Raw genomic sequence first — 21,577 nt, forward strand, 5'->3', positions numbered from 1 at the left:
AGCCTTCCTATCACTGATGCCTTTCCTAATAATATGATAATTTTCAAAAGCAGTAGGAATCATTAAGGACTTTGTCAGGTTTAGTAACTGCTTGTGAATCAATATGCTTGAGCAACTTTATCTGAAGATATGTTCTGTGTCAAAGTCCTCATCTAATGTACTGTACCATTGCGTTGGGTTTCTGCTCGGTGTTCCTTGGCTTACAGTACTAATTTTTCTTGTACCTTCATAGGGCATCGCTGACTAGGCCAGCATATGTTGCCAATCTGTAATTTATCTTGAAAAGTTATGGTGGACTTCTTTCCATTGTAGTCAATGGATGATGATACACCTCAATACTGTTAAGGAAGAAGTTCCATTACTTTGACACATTGACAGTGAAAGGAAGGTGACACAGATGGTGTCACACATGTGACTTGGAGGGGTATTTGCAAACAGTAGTCTTTTAATGTCTAACCGTCTTGTCCTTCTAAGTGGTATAGTATGTGATTTTTGAATATATGGTCAAAGAGATTTGGATGACTTTCTGCATTGCATCTTGTGGTGGCGCTCACTGCTGCTACTGAGCACTAGTAATGGAGGCAGTGAATCGTGAAGGTGATGGATACTAGGCCAATCAAAAGAACTGCTTTATACTGGATCCTCTTGAGGTCCTTGTGTGCTGTTGAAGCAGCACTAATCCAGGCAAGCAGAGAGTATTCCATCACCCTCCAGATGTGTGCCTTGTAAACGGTGAAAAGGTTTTGCATAGATGAGTTACTTGTCACTGAATTCCCATGCTTCTGATCTGCTTCTGCACCTATTATAGTTATGTGACTGATACGGTTTTTTTAGTCCATGGTAACACCTGCGATGTTGATGGTGGGGGATTCAGTGATAGTAAAGCTGTTGAATGTAAAAGTGAGTAGAGTAAATTCTCTCTGTTGGAGTGGTCATTGCCCAGTACATGACGGTGTAAATGTTCCTTGTCACTTGCCAGCTGAAGCCTGACTGTTGCTTTACTTTATGCAAATATTCATTAACAGTATGAGGGCATCGCTGGCCAGTCAGCATTTATTGCCCATCCCTAATTGCCCAGAGGACACTTGAGAGTCAATCCCAGTGCTGTGGATCTGGAGTCCCATGTAGGTCAGACCAGGTAAGGATGGCAGTTTCCGTCCCTAAAGGACATCAGTGAACCAGATGAGTTTTTCCGACAATCGACAATGATTTCATGGTCATCATTAGATTCTTAATTTAAAATTTTATTTTTTATTGAATTCAGATTCCACCATCTGCTGTGGTGGGATTCGAACCCGGGTCCCCGGAACGTTATCTGGGTCTCTGGATTAACATTCCAGTGATAATACCACTAGACCATCGCCTCCCCCCAGAATCATAGAATCTCTGCAGTGTGGAAACAGGCCATTCGGCCCAACAGGTCCACACCACCCATCCAAAGAGCAGTCCACAAGTCACACCATCCCTCCCAAGAGCCCCACCCAGACCCATACCCCTACCCTTTCCCTGTAACCCTGCATTTCCCATGTCTAATTCACCTAACATACACACCCTTGGACACTATGGGCAATTTAGCATGGCCAGTCCACCCAACCTGCACATCCTTTGAACTGTGGGAGGAAACCAGAGCACCCGGTGGAAACCCACTCATACATGGGGAGAATGTGCAGACTCCACACAGAGTGTCGCCTGAGGGCGGAATCGAATCCGGGTCCCTGGCCCTGTGAGGCACCAGTGCTAACCACTGAGCCACTGTGCAGATTGCATCAGTATCTTTGTACTGATGTGAAAGCTAGATACACTGAGAAGAAATTTCATCAAATTGTTTGCCAGTGAATCCATGCTTTCTTAATTAGGCAGCAGTGTAGAGGTGGCATTCCAACTCCTGTCTTCTGCCTCTACATCATTTTGAATGGGTGTTTGGAAAATGCCAAACTACTGATAGCATCTCTGATTTAAAAAAACTGCTAAGCAAGCTTATTATGCACTTTTTTTTTCAAATAGTATGCCTCTAAAGGTTCGAAAATCAACATTTCATTGCTTTCATTAGAATAAGAACTGGAATAGGCAATTTGGCTCCTTGAGCCTATTCCACAGTTTACTCAGATCATGCTTGATCTTCTGTCTGAACTCTACCTTTATGCACTATCCCCCTGTCCCTCAGTACCCAAAAAGTTATTGACCCCTGTCTTTACTGAGAATGCTCCATATATTTAATGTGTAACGCAGTCCACATAACAAAAACATTTCTGAAGTAGATCAAATTAATTTAGATATTGTTATTAGGGAATTAATGTACCACTATGATACGATAACATTTCTTGATTAGGATATTGTTGATGCTGAGGTTGCAGTGTGGTCTATTCTGATTAAGCTCTGGGACACCTGAGAGAAAAGTCATACGATTGATCTATGAAATCAAACAACCTGGTTTTGGCAAACGATGAGAAAGATTTGTGTTGTCAGCGTTTACATATATGATGGAATAAAGATAAATCTGCAACACTAGTTTAAATTAAATGATCAGAGTGGACTAAGGTAAGTGCACAAGTTCAAATCAACAAATGAGAAATTTTGAAATTTTTCACACACAGAATAATCATAAATATCAAGACTGTATTAAGGTTACTGGGGTCAAAGCCCAGTTTTTTAAAATTTAAATATTTGGGAGGGAATCTGTTTTGAGTTTGTTTTTTAATGTTCACAAGCTAGGAATGACTGAACTTGCTTTGTTTTTTAAAGTTTAACCATTAAGTGTTTTTGCAGTGTTTGCATGACTAAAACAAGACTGTGATATTGTCTCCATTTCTCAAAACCCCTATTTAAAATTAGTATTGCCAAAATTTTATTTTCATTTTGCAAATATGTATTTTTATTAACCTGCAGTGGATCTAGAATAACAAGTATTTACGTAATCATAATTAGAAAATGTAATCAAGAAACCCGACCCAAATGAGGCTGGAAAATTGCTCTGGCACAATTTAAGTGACTAATTATCCCTCTAAAGGAAAATACTATGGTTGTCGGAAATCTGAAATAAAAACAGTGCTGGAAAAGAAAACATGGCCTGGCGGCATTAGTGGAGAAACGAAAGAGGGATAAGTAGTCACTTAAAACAGTAAATAGCACTTTACAAAAATGATCCAAGCAGACCAGCAATGTCGGAAAGCATCTCATCACCTAACTCAACATAAAGCCTAATGAACTGTTTTGATTTAATTGAGAAGTTTCCTTGGTCCTTTTCTAGGAGAGCGGCAATATCTTCATTTCTAGAAATAACTGGATTTTGGATTTGCTTAATAAATTTTAATATGCATTTAAAGTATTTTAATTTTTATTGTGTTTAAAATTTTATTCCAGCTCGTTTGTGAATATACGGAGGTTTTCGCATCAGCTTGTGCAGTAACAAGGGCATTTCCCCTGTTCACTCGGCGCACTGGCTTGCTGGAACCAGGAGAGAAACTCACTGTTACGGTAGAATTTATTCTGGTCGGAGAGAATACTAAGCCACTTACCGAATCTGTGCTTACGGTAGGTTTTAGCGCAATGATGAGAAGATTAGAGATGATATACTTGCTGAATTATATTTTTTTTATTGTCTCCTTATGTTCTATGTAGTTGGCTTACGTTGTATGAATTTGGCTGGTAGGAGTTGGTAATGGTCTTGGCTGACTGGGCATTCTAGCAGTAATACAATAGGCAGCTTTCCATCATAGCATTTTTGCAATTACAGCACATCAGGAGCCATTTGGCTTGTCACACATCTATGAATCCTTTTTCTGTGGGAAAAAAAACTTCTAATTTATGTCATTGCCCTTCTGGTGAGAACTTAAGAGAGTTTACACGCCATTAGAGTAATAATTGCAGCTGCTGGAAAACAATCTTTTATAAGGACATAAGAACCAGGAGCAGGAGTAGGCTATCTGGCCCTTCTAGCCCGCTTCACCATTCAATAAGATTATGGCTGATACTTTTGTGGCCTCAGCTCTGCTAACCCACCCTCTCATCATAACTCTTCATTCCTTTATTGTTCAAAACATTATCTATCTTAGCTTAAAAACGTTCAATGAGGAAGCCTCAACTACTTCACTGGGCAGGGAATTCCATAGATTGACAACCCTTTGGGTGAAGAAGTTCCTCCTTAATTCAGTCCTACGTCTGTTCTGTCCAATTTTAAGGCTATGCCCACTTGTTCTAGTTTCACCCAGCATGAAAACATCCTCCCTGTTTCTATCTTATCTATTGCCTTCATAATTTTATATGTTTCTATAAGATCCCCCTACATCCTTCTAAATTCCAATCAATATAATCCTAATTGACTCAGTCAGTTCTCATAAGTCAACCTTCTGAACTCTGGAATCAAGATAGTGAATCTCCTATGCACCCCCTCCAGTGCCAGTACGTTGTTTCTCAAGTAAGGAGACCAAAACTGCATGTAGTGCTCCAGGTGTGGCCTCACTAGCACCCTATACAGCTGTACATAACCTCCCTGCTTTTAAACTCAATCCTTCTAGCAATGAAGGACAAAATTCCATTTGCCTTCTTAATTACCTGTCACATCTGCAAACCAACCTTCTGCGATTCATGCACAAGGACACCCATGTCCCTCTGCACAGCAACATGCTGCTATTTTTTGCTGTTCAAATAATAGTCCTTCTAACTGTTATTCCTACCAAAATTGCACTCCATCTGCCGGACCTTTGCCCACCCACTTCAGCTATCTATATCTCTCTGCAAACTTTACTCTGAAAATACTGACAAGTTTTGAATATTATTTAAATATTCACCATTTTCTTCACTGAAACAGAAGAATGATTTTTTTTCTAAAATTTATTTTTCGGCTCTTCTTCAATAAGGTAGTCTGTGACCAGTGGTGTCCCACAGAGATCAGTGCTTACAATCTGTTTATAATGTATATAATTGATTTGGAGGAGAATGTAGGTGGTCTGATCAGTAAGTTTACAGATGACTCAAACATTGGGGGAGCTTTAGATTGCAAGAAGGAAATAGCAAGAGGATATAACAGGATAGTGATAGGCTGGAGACTTGGGTGGAGAAATGACAGGTGGAATTTAATCCAGATGAATATAAGGTGAAACATTTTGGAAGGTCTAATGCAAGAAAGTATATAGTAAATGGCACAACTTTTAGACACCATTAACATAAGAGAGATCTAAGTGTACAGGCCCACACTTCTCTGAAAGTGGTAATGTAAGTGGATAAGGTAGCCAAGAAGGTGGCTCAGTGGTTAGCACTGCTGCCTCCCAGCGCCAGAGATCCAGATTTGATTCCACCTTCAGGGAACTCTCTGTGTGGAGTTTGCACATTCTCCCTGTGTCTGTGTAGGTCTCTGCCAGGTGCTCCGGTTTTCTCCCACAATCCAAAGATGTGCAAGTTAGGTGGATTGGCCATGCGAAATTGCCTCATAGTGTGCAGATTAGGTATGTTAGCCATGGGAAATGTAAGGTTACAGAGAAAGAGTAGGTGCGTGAATGGGATGCTCTTTGGACGGTCAGTGTGGGCTAGTTGGGCCAAATAGCCTTTTTCCACATTGTAGGGATCCTATGGAAAGTTATGTGGTATGCTTGCCTTCATTGGTCAGGGTATAGGGTATAAAATTTGGTAAATTATGTTGCAGCTGTGTAGAACTTCAGTTAGGCAACATTTGGAATATTGGGTACAGTTCTGGTCGCCACACGACCATAGAATGTAGAGGCTTTGGAGAGGGTACAGAAAAGGTTTACCAGCATGTTTCCTAGGTTGGAGGGTATTAGCTATGAGAAGAGGTTGGACAAACTTAGTTTGTTTCTACTGGAACGTCAGAGGCTGAGGAGTGACCTCATAGAAGTTTACAAAATTGTAGAAGGTATGGATAGAATGGGTAGAAGTGTTAATTAGTAGGGGACGTAGGTGTAAGGTAAAAGGAGAAAAGTTTTTAAAGGAGATGTGAGAGGCAAATTTTTTACGCAGAAGTTGGTAAGTGTCTGGAATGCACTGTTAGAGGAGGTGATAGAAATAGATACAGTAGCAACATTTGAGAAGAGTCTTGACAGATTCATGAAAACAAAGGGGAGAGGACTGTGTAGAGGCAAAAAGTTTTTAATTTAGAAAGGCATCACGTGTTGACATAGGCTTGGTGGGACAGAGGGCCAGTTCCCTGTGCTGTTCTGTTCTTTGTAGTCTCTCATTCTAATAGATCTTTGCAACACCCTTTCAGAGGTTCTAATATTTTTCATGTAATGAAGCATGCACCGTTTTTTTTCTTCATACATTGGATGTGAGCATCACTAGCTAGACCAGCATTCTTTGTCCATGTTAATTGCCCTAGAGATGGTGTTGGTGAGATGCTGACTTAAACTAGGAACATAGGATCAGGATGAGGCCATTCAGCCCTTGAGCCTGTTCCAGCATTCAATGAAATCATGGCTGATCTGTCGCCTAACTCCATATATCTGCTTTTGGTCCATAACCCGTAATTCCTTTGCGTAAAGAGTATCTCGGGTTAAATTTAGTACTGATCCTGTATCCACTGCCTTTTGTGGAAGACAGTTCCAAACACACCTTTTGTGTGTAGAAGTGTTTCCTAACATGTCTCCTGATCAGACTGGTCCAAATTCTCAGTCTATGACCCTTAGTTCTGGAATCCCAAACAGTGGAAATAGTTTATCTTTATCCACCCTGTCTTTTCCTTTTAATATCTTGATGACTTCACTGAGACTGCTGCAGTCTTTGAGGTTTAGGGACCCTTTCTCAGACTCATAAGGGGTGGTTCCAAGATTTTTGACCTGATGAAAGTGAAGGACAATGAACCATAAATTAACATTTATACCCTGGGAAAAAGGCTCCATCTATCCATTCTGTCTATGCCTCCAATAATTTTGTAAACTTCTATCAGGTTGCTCCTCAGTCTCTGAGTGGTTTTGAGGAGAACTGGCAGGCTATGGTCTTCACTTCCATCTTCTCCCCTTGTCCTTCATGGTAGTAGAGGTTACAGTTTTGGAAGATTCTGTAGAAGAAGCCTTGGTGAGTTATTGCAATACATCTTATAGGTGGTACATACTTGCCACTGTGGACGGTGGTGAAGGAAGTGAATGTCAAAGGTGGTAGATCAAGTGGGTTGCTTTGTCCTGAATGGTGTCAAGCTCCTTTACTGTTATTAGAGCTGCGTCCATTCAGGCAAGTGGTGAGTAATCTGTTGCACTTGTGACTTGAGATGGTTGAGAGGTAGTGGGAGACAGAAAGTGAGTTAGTTGCTGCAGAATTCCTAGTCTCTGACTGCTCTATTAGCCTCAGTATCTGTATGGCTGATGCAGTTCAGTTTCTGGTCAGCGGAAGACTGTTGATAATGGGGGATTCGATGGTAATGCCAGTGGAGAGTTGACCCAAATTCCCATTTGTGCTGTAAGGTGTGTGCTTTATTTGTATTTTAATATCAGTTATGTTATGTTTGGATTTTGAACTAGTAACATGTGGGTTTGGTCTGTGTTTATGAGGGGATTTAACTGTAGCCACAGTGATTTCTTTTAAAACATAGTATGAGAGAGACACTTCATGCAGAGTAATGAGGTTTTGTTTTCCTCGGGTGAGTTTTATGCATGTACAGAGTAAAGCCTTGTGCATTAGGTTTCAGATAGAAGATTCTTGATTTCTTTTGGCTTAGGAGAAACACCTATAGCTTAAAGAAAGCCTGTTTGTGTTGGCAGTTTGTAGTCCTTGAAGTCGGATGTGTAAGACAGTTCCTGCTGAAAAAGGGAGATTTTGAACTGTTAAGGAATAGGTTCCTTTAGTTTAAGTAATTAGTTTGAAAGTTCAAATTGGAAGTGGCTGATTAATATCCTGAAGAGGTTATTTGCAGTCGTGAAAGTCTGTCATTGATATGAAGGTTCAAGGAAGAGGCTTTTAGATCTCAAGACGAGGAATGAAAACCACAGTTAAATTAAACCCTATAGATTTGATAAAGGAGGGAATTCTGTCAGATGTGAGTACTGTAAGGGAGTGCTTTTAGGATCAATGGGTTTGTAGCTTCCTGTTTGTTTTGAAATTTTTAAACTTGTGTTATACATAAAGAATTTGGTTTACTTTTTATCGATGATTTTGTTCATGTAATAACTTCTGTTTTATTGTTACAAACAATGCTGTAGCATTGCATATTTGTGAAAGACAGTTTTGTAGATACACAAATACAACAAAATATGATTCACTAGCCATCTTTCAGTTGGGAAACTGACTTTGAGTCATTACATCAGTTGGGATTGTAACGCTTTGACTGCAAGTTTGCTGAGCACTGTTGACAGTCCCTTTCATCACTTTGAGGTATTAGGGTAAACTGATGGGGTGGTAATTGTCAGTGTTGGATTTGTCCTGCTTGTCCAGAACATACCTGGACAAATTTCTCTGTTGTCAGGTAGACGTCAGTCTTGTAGCTAACATGGAACAGCTGGGCTGGCGGTGCAGCTAATTTTGGAGCCTGATCTTTAGTACTGTTGCTGGAATTTTGCCTTTGCACTATTCAACATCTTCAGCTGTTTCTCCATATCACATGGAGTGAGTTGAATTAGTAGAAGACTTGTACTTGTGGTGCTGGGAACCTCAGGCTGAAGGACCATGCAATGCAACTGCCTGATGAGCATCTGGTACAAATTCAACACTATTTTGTTTATTTTTATACATTATGGTACACCTATGTATGAAACCTTTTTAAAATTATTTTTCTGCCTGCAATGTAATGCTTATGCAGCAGTGCCCCAATATCACTTCTACAGTTATCTTACCATTTAGGGTATCATTTATTTTCTTGCTGTTCACCTCACTGGAGCATTTACTTTCACAAAGCTGTGTTACTGGCACTCATTTAGTACAGATTTTTAAAAATCAGTATGACTTAAATATTACTAATTTATTGGCATTTTTTGAAGAAGTAACATGTGTTGTTGATATGTGGATGTAAAACACTTTAGATTGCCAGAAGGTATTTGACAAGGTGCTACATCAAAGGTTATTGGGCAAATTAGGAACACATGGTGTTGGGGGAGGGTAACATGCTAGCATTGTTAAAATGGGTAACGATCTGATTGAAGGACGTAAAAAGTGGGGTCCTGCAGGATCTGATGTTGGAGCCTCAACTTATTAGGGGAGTAAAGGCATGATAATTAAATTTGTAGATAGGTAGGAAAGTATGTAGTAACAAGGACATGAGGTTGCAGATGGATGTACGTAGGTTGAGTGATGAGCAAAAATCTGGCAGATGGAGTGTACCGTTGGGCACGGTAAAGTTAATCATTTTGGCAGAAAGAATAAAAAAAATCTATACCTAAACTGAGAGTGCCTGCTGAATTCCAAGATGCAGAATAATCTAAGTAATCTCATATGAATTGCAAAAGGTTAAATGCAGGTACAGCAAGTAGTTAAAGCTAGTGGATAGTTATTCTTCATTACCAGAGGAATTGAACATGAAATTAAGGATGTCCTTTAGTTATATAGGTCATTGATGAGACCACATTTTGATTACTGCAAACATTTGTGGTATCTGAGTTACCTTGGATTCTTAAGTTTAGAATATTTTGTCTTTTTCTTATAGAGGAAAGTTACCTGTTTAGGTTGTACTGTTATAATCAAACTGCTCAGACATATTATGGCACGGGAAGACTTGAACCCAGTTCTTCTGGCTCAGGGACATGAACCCAACAACCACACCACGAGTCCCTTGCTATTTTGATTATTTTGCTGATAAAAGCGGTGTAAATGATGATTGTCATGATGGATTTCCATTGCTCAGTGTTATTTTTTCATAGTGTCTGTTAAATGCTGCTGAAGGCATTCGACTAGCTGCTCGCATTGTGGATACACCATGCAATGAGATGAATACAGATGACTTCCTTGCGGTGAGCATGTTTGATTCTTAATGTTTATAATAGCTAACCTAATTCAATACTTTTTTTCTCTGTTCTTCCACTTGATGTTAAAAGTCAAAGCATCAGGTTTTTGGTCACAGCAAGTTTTTTTCAGACTTAGTGATGATAGGCAACACACTGATTTTTGTTTGTAATATTTTAAAACATCGTAGTCATGTATGCTAGTCCTATTTCTAACAGAATTTTTTGTCCTAAAGTGATGTTGCCATATGTTGAAGTTCAGTCGGTTTCAGTGTATTTTACTACAATACCCTCCTTGCCTTGGCCTTTCTCCACTCATTATTCAGTGCTGCAACAGAATTTGCAAAGACAAAATGTATCTGTTTGGACATCATGGTTTGCCATATATAGGACTTTCCAATGTCATCAGGGTAGGCCAGGAGGAGAAAAGAAAATCTTCACTTAGAGATTAATTTGCTGGGATGCAACTTTGTTTTTGCAGCATGTTTTTTTTTTAAATTCATCTTTGGGATGTGGGCTTCATTGGCTGGTCAGCAGTTACTGCACATTCATAGTCACCCTTGAGAAGGTGCTGGTGAGCTACAATCTATTCACTACACTCAGAATGTAAATATATCTACTGTAACAGTTCAAGGATGTCAGGAAAAGTATGAAATGTGAAAAATCATATGCAAAGAACCCATCTTTATGCTGTGCCTGTCACAATTTCAAGATATCTGAAAGCTCTTTGCAGTCAATGAAGTGCTTTTAAAATGTCATTATTGTAATCTATAAACAGTACTCCTTTAGCATATAGCGATTTCCTATGAGCAACATTGAGATAACAGTGGTGGTTGAGGTCGAATTTTTAGCTCGTCTCTTGCTCTTCAATATTGTATCTTTTTTTTAATGTTCACCAAGAAGGGCAGAGTGGATTTAACCTGAAATACTTCTGACAAGTTCATCAATCCTTCAGGACTACACTGGTGTTTTAGCCTAGATTTTTGTATTGAGTCCCTAGACTATAGCTTGAAAATGCAACCTTTCGATTCCACAGAGAAATTTATGACAGTGCACTTATCATAATTCTCCAAACTGGCTTGTACATTGAGCATAATGAATATGCTTAATGGGTGGATTCTGATCTAGGAGAATGTGATTTGTGCGCACATCAAGGTTGCATCTATGTTTCATTGTATAAGTGAATCCTGTTGATGAGAGAGGGGTACTGGATTGTAGGTATTGCAATTCTAAATAACGTAAAAGTGTTATGAAGGGTTACTTCAAATAATTTGTAATGTTTTTCTACTTATTACTAACTTATGAATTTCCATTTTCAACTTGTAAGTGTTAGCTATTTTTGAATGAAAAATGTGTCTGTTTGTCATAACAGCAGTACTTCATGCAGATAATAGAGAGGTGAAAAATCAAAGTGCTGGAGAAACAGAGGTCCTCAAAAAGAGTTACAGTAGGTTCAAATGTTAAGGCAGTGTTGCTCTCTCCACTGGGAGATGCTGCCACACCTGTTGAGTTTCTCCAGCACTTTTTGTGAGGAATATTTGATGTTTTAAAAATTATGTTTGGTTAGGCCCTGGAGAATAGGTGGTTGACATTTGTTTTGAGCAAAATTGCTATAGTCACGTGTAGTACCTCACACTTCTTCAGCTTAAAACCATTTTTCCTATTGAGTACTTTATTTACAATGTTTCTTTTTTTCTACTAGGAAATTGAACTTGTGGGATCTGAGCTGGGCATTATTCCCACTGTTATCCGCGGAGAGGAACTTAATCACAAGGGATTTGGAGGTAGTGTCCATTATATAGTAGCTGACGCTTTAAGAAGACTAAAATTATATTGTTTAAGCACTTTTTCTATGTTCAATTTTCTATTTAAAATAAACTTTTAAATGTATTCTGCATCATTTTCAGTGACCAATCTTCCTGTTTCCAGGATTAAGTATTCTTTGCCAGAAGTTTATATAACTTTCTATATGTTGGGATTACACCATTAGGGAATATGAGCATAGTTGTTATATTACAAGACCAGTTATCCAAGGCCTTGGCTAATGATTTGGCCACAAATTTAATCTTGCCACAGCACCTGGAGAATTTACATTCAGCTAAGTAAGTATATCTGGAATAAAACACTAGTATCTAATAAAGATGACCACTTAAATACATTTTGTAAAGTCTGTCAGATTCACTGAAGTATTTTTAGGGCAGGAAATCTATTGCCCTTACTTGACAGTAAGTCAAGTCTGACCTCCTTATAGTTCCAGACCCATAGTAATGTGGTTGACTTTTAACTGCCCTCTGGAATGGCTTAGCATGCCCCTCAGCATCAAGAAGACAACTCATCACCACCTGCTTAATGGAATAAGAAATAGATGCTGACTTAGTCGGTGATACCTATGTTCTGTGATTGAATTTTTAAAAATTAATGTTGATGTGGTCAGTTGTAGTGTGTTTCAGTTTATAGTTTTATTCCTAGTCGTCTTGAATCCTGAGCCAAACTCTGCGTTAAGTGTGAATTAAAATCCTCACTGCTAAGTTCAACTTTCTTTGTAATTGGACTCTTGCAACATGTTGGTGATCTTTTCACTTTGCATTCATTTAAAGTATTCATTTGATTTGTATTTATGTTATTTTTTCAGGTATCTATGGAGTTGGAAAGGCTGCTGTGAACCCACCTATTCTTGCAATACTTAGTCACACTCCAGAGGATGCTACACAAACTATAGCCTGGGTTGGCAAGGGTATTGTTTATGACACTGGTGGTCTCAGCATCAAATCTAAGGTGATACAACTTTGCTGTTTATTTGTTCTTACCTTTGTTGATCATTCACACTAGACCTATTCCAAAATGAACACATTTGATTCAGTATATCAATTATAGAATATTGAATCTCTTTATCAATTCGAAGTTACTGGATATATAAGATAAAAATCTAATATATTTTGTTTTCCATACGATTTAGAAGAGACAAATTTATGAGGCTATGACTTGCATATCCAATATAGTAACAAAGATTTATAACACTAACCAGTATATGTGTGAGTTCCTTAGTTTGTATATTTAGTGTCTTAATTTTGATGTATTTCAGTGTGAACAGTTTATGTTTTGCAATATGTTTAGCAATATCAATAAAAATTCTTTACTGACTGATGAGCAAAAATACTGTAAAATATGCAAGAGTGCCTATTTGAGCATGGTTAAACGCCATAGTTTACTGGTTTAAATCTAATGAAAAACTAACAGTCCTGCTGAAACAATGACAGCCTCAAGTTATGAGGCTGATGACTTTAATCGGACTTTCTTAAGGTTATATTCAAAAAAGTGATGAGTGTCAATGTACTTAAATTGTGCAATGTATTTAATAGCGTGAAGAACTTGCTAACCACAAAAGGTTAAAAAATAATCTGTCTTTTACTGTGGCAAGATAAAGTAGTACCACCATTATAAATTGGTGGTTTATTTTATGCCTTTGTAATTATTTTACTGGATTATTCTCCTATAAACATGAGTTGAATTGATATTTTTTAGACCTATATGCCAGGTATGAAGAGGGATTGTGGGGGTGCTGCTGCTGTTCTGGGAGCCTTCAGAGCAGCTGTGAAACAGGTGAGTATGTTCCTTTCTGTTTCTGGTGGTAAGGGATTCAGAAGTTACACTGAGTGAGGAATTTTCCTAATCTTTGGGTCATTAAAAACATGTTTGAGATTCTTGAGTTTTGAAGGAGGATCACTGGACTCCAGGCATTGACTCTACTACTTCTCCATAGGTGCTGCCAGACCTCCTGCATTTCTCCATCAATTTGTTTTTTGTTTTAGACCTTTAGCATCTGCAGTTCCTTATTTTATTTCAGAGGTTCTTTCTATTTCCTTTGCCCTCCTTTCCTGAAGCTGACTCTTGCAGAATACAGATTCGTGAGCTATGGGCCAATATCTATTGATTTCAGCAGCTTAAGACAACACATGTCAGACTTCATATTATACTGATTTGATCATGGTGCAATGTATTCATATCTTCAAACCATTGTTGCACTTCAGTAATACAATCTCCTAAAATAAATTTTAGGCTAATTTATCAAAACATTCTTCATGAAATTCCTCTTTAATTCTGAAAACTAACAAGCAATTAAATTCCAGGTGATTATGCCACTTCTGTCACTTAACCCAGCTGTTGTGGAATATTATTCAGTTTGCAGAAGGCAAAAGGCCTGCACAGTATCCACATTCATTGCTTGTATGGCATCCATTTGGGAACATAGGTCTTGGAAGCAGGCGCAGGGCATTTGGTCTTTCAGTCCTTCCAAGCCTGCTTTGCCATTCAAGATCATTGCTGATCTGATTGTGGTCTCAGCTGCACTTTCCTGTTTGCCTTCCATGACTCTTCACTCCCTTATCTATAGAAAGTATATCTAAATCACCTGGAATAAACCCATGAGCCTAGATTGTTTTCTGGGCGAGAGAATCCCACTTATTCATGACCTTCTAAGAAAATTTGACCTTGATCAGATGGACCAATGGACTGAGAAGTGGCAGATGGAGTTTAATTTAGATAAATGTGTGGAGTTGCATTTTGGTTAGGCAAATCAGGACAGGAGTTATACAGTTAATGCTAATGCCCTGGGGAGTGCTGTTGAACAAAGAGACCTCGGGTTGCAGGTGCATAGTTCCTTAAGTGGAGTCGTGGGGAGACAGGTTGGTGAAGAAGGTGAAGGCAAACTGCCAAACATTGGTCAGTGCATTAAGTATAGCAGAGTTGGGATGTCATGCTTTGGCTGTACAGGACATTGGTTAGGTCACTTTTGGAATACTGCACTCAATTCTGGTCTCCCTGGAAAGATGTTGTTAAACTTGAAAGGATTCAGAAAAGATTTACAAGGCTGTTGCCAGGATTGGAAGGTTTGAGTTATAGGGAGAAGCTGAGTAGGCTGAAGCTCCTTACCCGAAACAATGGAGACTGAGGTTTATAAAATCATGAGGGGGATGGATAGAGTAATTATCTTCTAGGGTGGGACAGTACAAAACTAGAGGGAATAGGTTTAAGGTGAGAGGGGAAAGATTGAGAAGGACCTGAGGAGTAACCTTTTCTTGCAGAGGGTAGAATGAGCTGCAAGAGGAAATGGTGGAGGCAGGTACAATTATAACACGTAAAAGGCTACTGGATGGGTAAATGACTAGGAAGAGTCATGGGCTAAATGCTGGAAAGTGGGACTACGTCAGATTGGGATTTCGTTCGGTGCAGACAAATTGGACCGAAGAGTCTCACAGCACGGAAACAGACCCGGTAACTTTAGCTCCAGGACATCTTTGCAGGAGTTCCTCAAGGTAGTGTCCTCAGTCCGACTCTTCACCTGGTTTATCAATGATCTTCCCTCCATCATGAGATCAGAGATTGGAACGTCATGACTTCTCAGATATTGAAACAGTCCACTTTCAAATACAGAAAGACTTGAACAATATCTAGGCTTAGGCTGACAAAAGACAAGTAATGCTTGTGTGTCACAAGTGTCAGGCAATAATAATCTCTAATAAGAGAGAATCTAACCATCGCCCCATGACATTTAGTGACATTACCATCTCTGAATCCCCATTATCAACATCCTGGGGACAATATTGACCAAGAATCAAATTGGACTAGCCATATAAATACTGCCGATAGAAGGCTAGGAATCCTTCAATGAGTAACTCACCTCATGACTCCCCAAAACCTGTCCATCCAACAGGCATAAGTCAGGAGTTTGATGAAATACTCCCCACTTGCCTTGATGAGTGCAGCCACATCACTTCGGAAGCTTGACTCCCATCCAAGACAAAGCAACCTACTTGATTAGCACCATGTTCACATTCACTCCCTCAGCCACCAAAGTGCAGTAGCAGCAGTGTGTACCATTTACAAGATGCATTGCAGAAATTCTTGATGTAGCATCTTCCAAACCCGTGGCCACAGTCATTCTAGAAGGACAAGGGCTACAAAGAAACACCACCACCTGCATGTTTCTTCCCAAGCTAGTTGCCATTCTGACTTAGAAATATATTACCGTTCCTTCAGTGTTTCTGGGTCAAAATCCTGGAAATTCCTCGCTATTGGTATTCTGGGCTTACCTCCAGCACATGGACTGTAGCAGTTAAAGAAGGCAGCTCACCATGACCTTCTGGAGCAATTAAGGACAAGCAATAAAGGTTGGCCTTGCCAGTGAAGCCCATATCTTCCTGAATTAATTTTTAAAAAAGTATGCCAGACTATTAAAAGATGGTGTAGAACATGTTAGCACCACTTTAAATAGTTGGGTCCTGAAGAAAGCATTGAATCTTCCATATTTTTTGTCTCCTTTTTACACATTGACTTTAATGTTTAAAGCTGTTAAACTATAATTTAAGCACACTAAACACAGTATGTGTAATAATATCCCATTCAAGTCTTTTTTTAAGCTTTTAATACAAATCATTCTACTACAATAAAGATTCATTCAGCGATCCAGAAAATAAATTTTAGATTTGTGACAAAAAAAAATTTCAAATTTCTCATTTCCAAGCAAAATGGCATGTAAAAAACCTATCAATATTTACCTTTGCAACTTTGAAGGCGCCCTTCAGGCCATTGTTTAATTTTTTTTGGCTTTAAAGGCCTGACTTTCCAAGTTCATACTTTGTAACTAATCATCCCCAGTGGCATCCTAACAACTCCACACTGCACTTTCTCCATTGTTTTTATACTCTTTCTATAATGTTTAGGATGCAAAGATCCAGTATATTTCATTTTTATGCAATTTTCTTTTGAATTGTTTGTCACAGGATGCTGTAGTGAGATTCTATTTGTGGTTTCTTTGTATTAACTTTTGTTAATTTGTGCTACTATTATTAACATCCTGTTCATCAAGGTTCCTGTGCTGCTCAATATTCAAACGTTACCATTTGAAGCTAATCCCATAATCTTTCTTTCAGAAATGTATTGCTTCACAAATTTTCTATGTTCTATTTTCAGTATGTTTACCTCTGCATTTTGCATTCTACTGTTTTTCACCAACATTTTGCACTTTCACTTGAATGCATGTGGTATTAATTAACCATATCCTTGTCAAATTATGTATTACATACAGTGAGAAGATTGCATGTCGGTTACTTACTGATTGCAAATATATCAAATCACAGTGATAATTTTGTTTATTTTAGACTACATGATATGTTTACAACTAGATTCTAGTTTAAAAATGCATTGTTAATAACCTTGTTATGCTTAAGGAATTTCATTTCTCTTAATCAGGGTTTTAGAGAGAACTTGCATGCATTGTTCTGCCTGGCAGAGAATGCAGTTGGAGCCAATGCTACAAGACCAGATGACATTCACCAACTGTACTCTGGAAAGTGAGTTAATGGATTGACATGCTGAATCTGTCCCTAATGCCCCCTACATTTGTTCCAATAAAAAAGAAGAACACAAGATGCGGAGTAGACATGATTTAAACTTGGTTTCTTCAGAAATACCTTGTAGTGTGCTACTCTAAATTCTAGTCAGAATGCAGCACTAAAAAAAGATGAAATATTGCTTGCTAATATTTTGGTTAGGTGCTAATCCTGGTTTACTGTCTTGAATATTTGCTGTTTTAACACCATGCTTTCTGCAATCCATGAGTACGTTACAAGTCCTAATCTTGCAAAAGTTTGCAGATGACTTCTATCACAGCATGACCTGTATGAAGAAAGTGAAATGAGGGCTTAAGTCTACAATATAATAATAGTAAGCAATATCAGTTTTGATCTCTTGCTTACGAAACCTTCTTTTACTCTATAGAACTGTTGAAATTAATAACACAGATGCAGAGGGCCGCCTGGTTTTGGCTGATGGCGTGTCATATGCTTGTAAGGATCTTAAAGCAGATGTCATCTTGGATATTGCTACTTTAACTGGTGCTCAGGTAGGTAACCATTCCAGTATATTTTGATCTAACTCTTAATTTGCACAGACACCTAAGGTTATCTTGTGTTGGAGTGTACAAATTGATCTTTTAACTAGAAGCAGCATTTATTGTGAGTTATCAACAATTGAAGATATTTAAGTATTTTATTAAATTGGACAGCGGGTCAGAAAAGATTTATCAGGAAGTTGCTGGGAATGGAGGGTTTGAGTTATAAAGGGAGGCTGGATAGACTGGGACTTTTTTAACTGGAGCATAGGAATTGAGGAATGACCTTATAGAAGTCTATAAAATCATGAGGGGTATAATTAAGGGAAAAACAAGGGTCTTTTCCCTAAGTGGGGGGAGTTCAAAACTGGAGAGTATATTTTTAAAGTGAGTGGAGAAAGATTTAAAAAGGAAATGAAGGACAACATTTTTATACGTACAGTGGTTTGTATGTGGAATAAACTGCCAAAGGAAGTGGTGGATGCAGGCACCGTTACAGCATTTAAAAGACATTCGTACATGAATACATAAGGTTTGGAGGGATATGAGTCAAATGCGGGCAAGCGGGACTAGTTTGGTTTGGGAGTATGGTTGGCACAGACTAGTTGGACTGAAAGGTCTGTTTCTGTGCTGTATGACTGTGTGACTCTATAAATATCTGTTAGCCATATGCAGTTTCATTTCTATTTTGTTTTTACTGTATTGAATCTTAATACACATGGCAACTGTTTTTGATTTTACTTAATAGTGTATGAGGTATAGAGATAATTGGAATTTGTTCAGTTAGTTCAGGTTAGGGGTGGCCATGATTATGTGTAAAGGTTGCTTATATGCAGATCGAACCCACTGTCAAATATGAGACTTGACTAAGAATGCATTATTTGCCTTAGGAAACTTAGTTCAGGAAATTAGTCACAATTCAAGTTCTTTTTTTAAGTATCCCCCCTCATCCATGTGTGATTTCTGTACAGTCTGTCCACCTGTTCAACAAGAAAGCAGATGGCTAGTCTGTTCATAGCAGCAATTTCTAAAAAAAATTTTCTATGTTTTGATTTTTGGTGACAGCGTTTTAGTTTTTAGCAGCAACTTTGTCATTCTCACTAACTCAATTAGTTGGTGATACAGACATGGTAACAATACTATCTGCATTTGCATCGTGTGACAATACTGTGGCTTTAAGAGGTGTATTTTGTCCTGTTTGTTTTCCTTTGAAGAAAGATTGAAATTGGAGGTGATGATTGATCTGCTTCAAAGCCCATAAATTAAACAGCTTGTGAGACTTTGGTTTTTATTTCCTAAGGTTGGAACAATAGAAGCAGCCTGAATGGGTGGAGACAAGCTCCCACAGAGCCAGGATTCTTATTAGTAGTATTTTCAGTAGCAGTTGCTGGGGCCTCAAAGCTGGTTTTAGAAGACGCAATACCTCTCTCCCTGCAATCTTTCTCTCACTGTCTCTTGCTCTCCCTGAGTTTTCTCTTGATGTTTTTCCTCCTGGACTGGAGAATTGCCTGTGAGACAATCTATTTTTACTGAAGTTTGCCTTTTGCCAAGGGTCTGTTTATGGAATGCTTCTATATTGGAACAGTAAATTAGAGTAGTTAGTATATCTGACATTTTGATAGAGTTACAGTTAAGCCAATTCTTTTATTTTTATTTTGTCTGTATTTTTAACTGTAATGTAAAAATAAAGTGTGTTTTGCCTAATGTTGAGTAGTTTGATCAAATTGCATCTGGAGCGCAACACCTTACACTTACCTTTTAAAATAAGAAAAATTTATGGTCTAGACTATTTTCTGGATATATTTTGAGGGAATTTGGTCTGGTCCATAACAATTGACGTATAGTATACATGGACTGTCTCAGAATTGGAATTTAAGTAATTTACCAAAATCCTCAATAATCTCCACTAAAGTTAGAGCATAAAGAAAAGTAATAATTTTGTAGACACCACAGTACTTTTAAGTTGGTATAAGAGAACAGGTATCTCAATCTCCGGATTAAACTTAACCAATAACACTCTTCATTCCAACAGGGTCAACGATATATTTTCCCAGTGTCATAGCTCCTGATCTTACAGCCTTAGAGTAGAGATTTCATGACCTGCCCGCCCTCCCCAATCAACTCTCTCCCCCTCACCATATGCCTGGCAACCCTTATGTAGCTACACCCTCTTCCTTCTTTCCCACATCTATGCACTTCTGACAGATACTCACGTTAGACCCAGCTAACAGAACTCCAGGTCTTGACTAAGATGTCCTTGATCTTGGCCTCGGCCTCAGCTAAATGTGACAACCTTACTTGTCCTACTCACTAGTGAGCCTGTCAGCAAAAGCATTGGAGAGAGCCAACCTATGTTTGGAGTGGTTCCTCACACAGTTTCCTTCTGTGCAATTTAAAGAGACCACATTTGTTTGATTGGTCCTAAACCCCCAGCCCCCCCGAGTGAATTTCCAGGGTGATTTGAAGACTTTCAGGGGCAGATCTGCCCACTATGTCTGTGTTTTGAGAGTATTGTTTATTTTATTTTTTTATATAGAATCCCTACAGTGTGGAAACAGGCCCTTCAGCCCAACAAGTCCACACCAACCCTCAGAGCACCCACTCAAACCTGTCTAATCTACAAATCCCTGAACACTACAGGCAATTTAGCATGACCAATCCACCTAGCCTGCAGGCTAGTGGTGGAATTTGCAATTGATCATTGGCAATGTGCAACATCAATTCAAAAGTTACACTTCCAGACATTTCTGGTAGTTTCATTTAGAAGATAATGAACTCTCCTATACGTTCTCTGCTCTCAGTGCATCTTTGGATGCAGGCAATTTATATATCTTCTGTGCAAATTGCCTTTCACTGTTCTGACTTGTAATATTTTCAATTTTGGCTCCTGTAAGGCAGTAGGCAGTTACATTTATTATAGATTACTGAATTGGCTCTTTTTATAGTTGCTAAGTGAACAAATCTCTTGATTTTCTTTTTCAACCAGGGTATTGCTACTGGAAAGTATCATGCTGGATTACTTACCAATAGTGAAGAATGGGAGCGAGCCTGTGTAAAAGCTGGGCAGAACAGTGGTGATCTTGTGCAGCCAATGGTTTACTGTCCTGAACTGCATTTCAGTGAATTTACTTCTGCTGTGGCAGATATGAAAAATTTTGTGGCTGTAAGTTAATAATGAACACAACTAACCAAATAGACAATTTGGGTTGTTTGGTTGGTTGGGACTGATTTTGTATATTGTTTGTTCTTTTAGATTTTATGTGGCTTGACTTAAAAGGTTTATCTGCATGGAACAGTTCTGTATCATTTTGCAAAGTAGCATCTACTGTAAAATTAATTGGTCAATCCGAATATCCTTGTATTTCCTGAACTTTTTCTATGTCCAGGAAACTAACATGTTACTAATGTTTGTATCGATTATCATCAAATTGACTTCAGTTCAAGAAAGCCACTCACCACCACCCCCTTGAGGGCAACTAGGGATAGGCAATAAACATTTGCTGAACCAGCGGTCCCCATGTCCCTTGAACAAATAGAAAAAGAGTGAAGGTTTAAAAACAACTTGAAGTGAGGAATGACAGAATTGTGAAATTTCACATTTTCCATGCTAAGCATCCTACATTTGCCTCAAACTTTGAATGGGTTACGCAGTGCTGGTTTACACAATCATCTGACTAGCAACCCAATCTCTACCAATTGTGGTATTCCCACACTCCTTGCCTTCCATCCTTTTGGAGTTTCTGAATAAGATCATCAGAAGGGTCAGCTATCTGCTGCTAGATCCAGGCCTGACGGCCAGTGAATTGAAACTGACCAG

The 21,577-nt window shown here is 38.6% G+C and overlaps 1 protein-coding gene across 2 annotated transcripts in view; it reads left to right on the forward strand.

The window, feature by feature from the left end:
- LOC109920525 (probable aminopeptidase NPEPL1) overlaps positions 1-21,577 on the forward strand; it is a 35,626-nt gene that overhangs the window by 1,616 nt on the left and 12,433 nt on the right. For both annotated transcript variants that reach the window (XM_020520552.2, XM_048596076.1), the window contains exons 3-10: positions 3,361-3,531; positions 9,792-9,881; positions 11,575-11,656; positions 12,505-12,647; positions 13,395-13,472; positions 17,121-17,221; positions 17,649-17,772; positions 20,747-20,923. In XM_020520552.2, coding sequence (XP_020376141.2) covers positions 3,361-3,531; positions 9,792-9,881; positions 11,575-11,656; positions 12,505-12,647; positions 13,395-13,472; positions 17,121-17,221; positions 17,649-17,772; positions 20,747-20,923 — 966 coding nt within the window. The remainder of the gene's footprint in view (positions 1-3,360; positions 3,532-9,791; positions 9,882-11,574; positions 11,657-12,504; positions 12,648-13,394; positions 13,473-17,120; positions 17,222-17,648; positions 17,773-20,746; positions 20,924-21,577) is intronic.

This window comes from Rhincodon typus, chromosome 4 (assembly GCF_021869965.1).
Source record: "Rhincodon typus isolate 14 chromosome 4, sRhiTyp1.1, whole genome shotgun sequence".
NCBI classification, from domain to species: Eukaryota; Metazoa; Chordata; class Chondrichthyes; order Orectolobiformes; family Rhincodontidae; genus Rhincodon; species Rhincodon typus.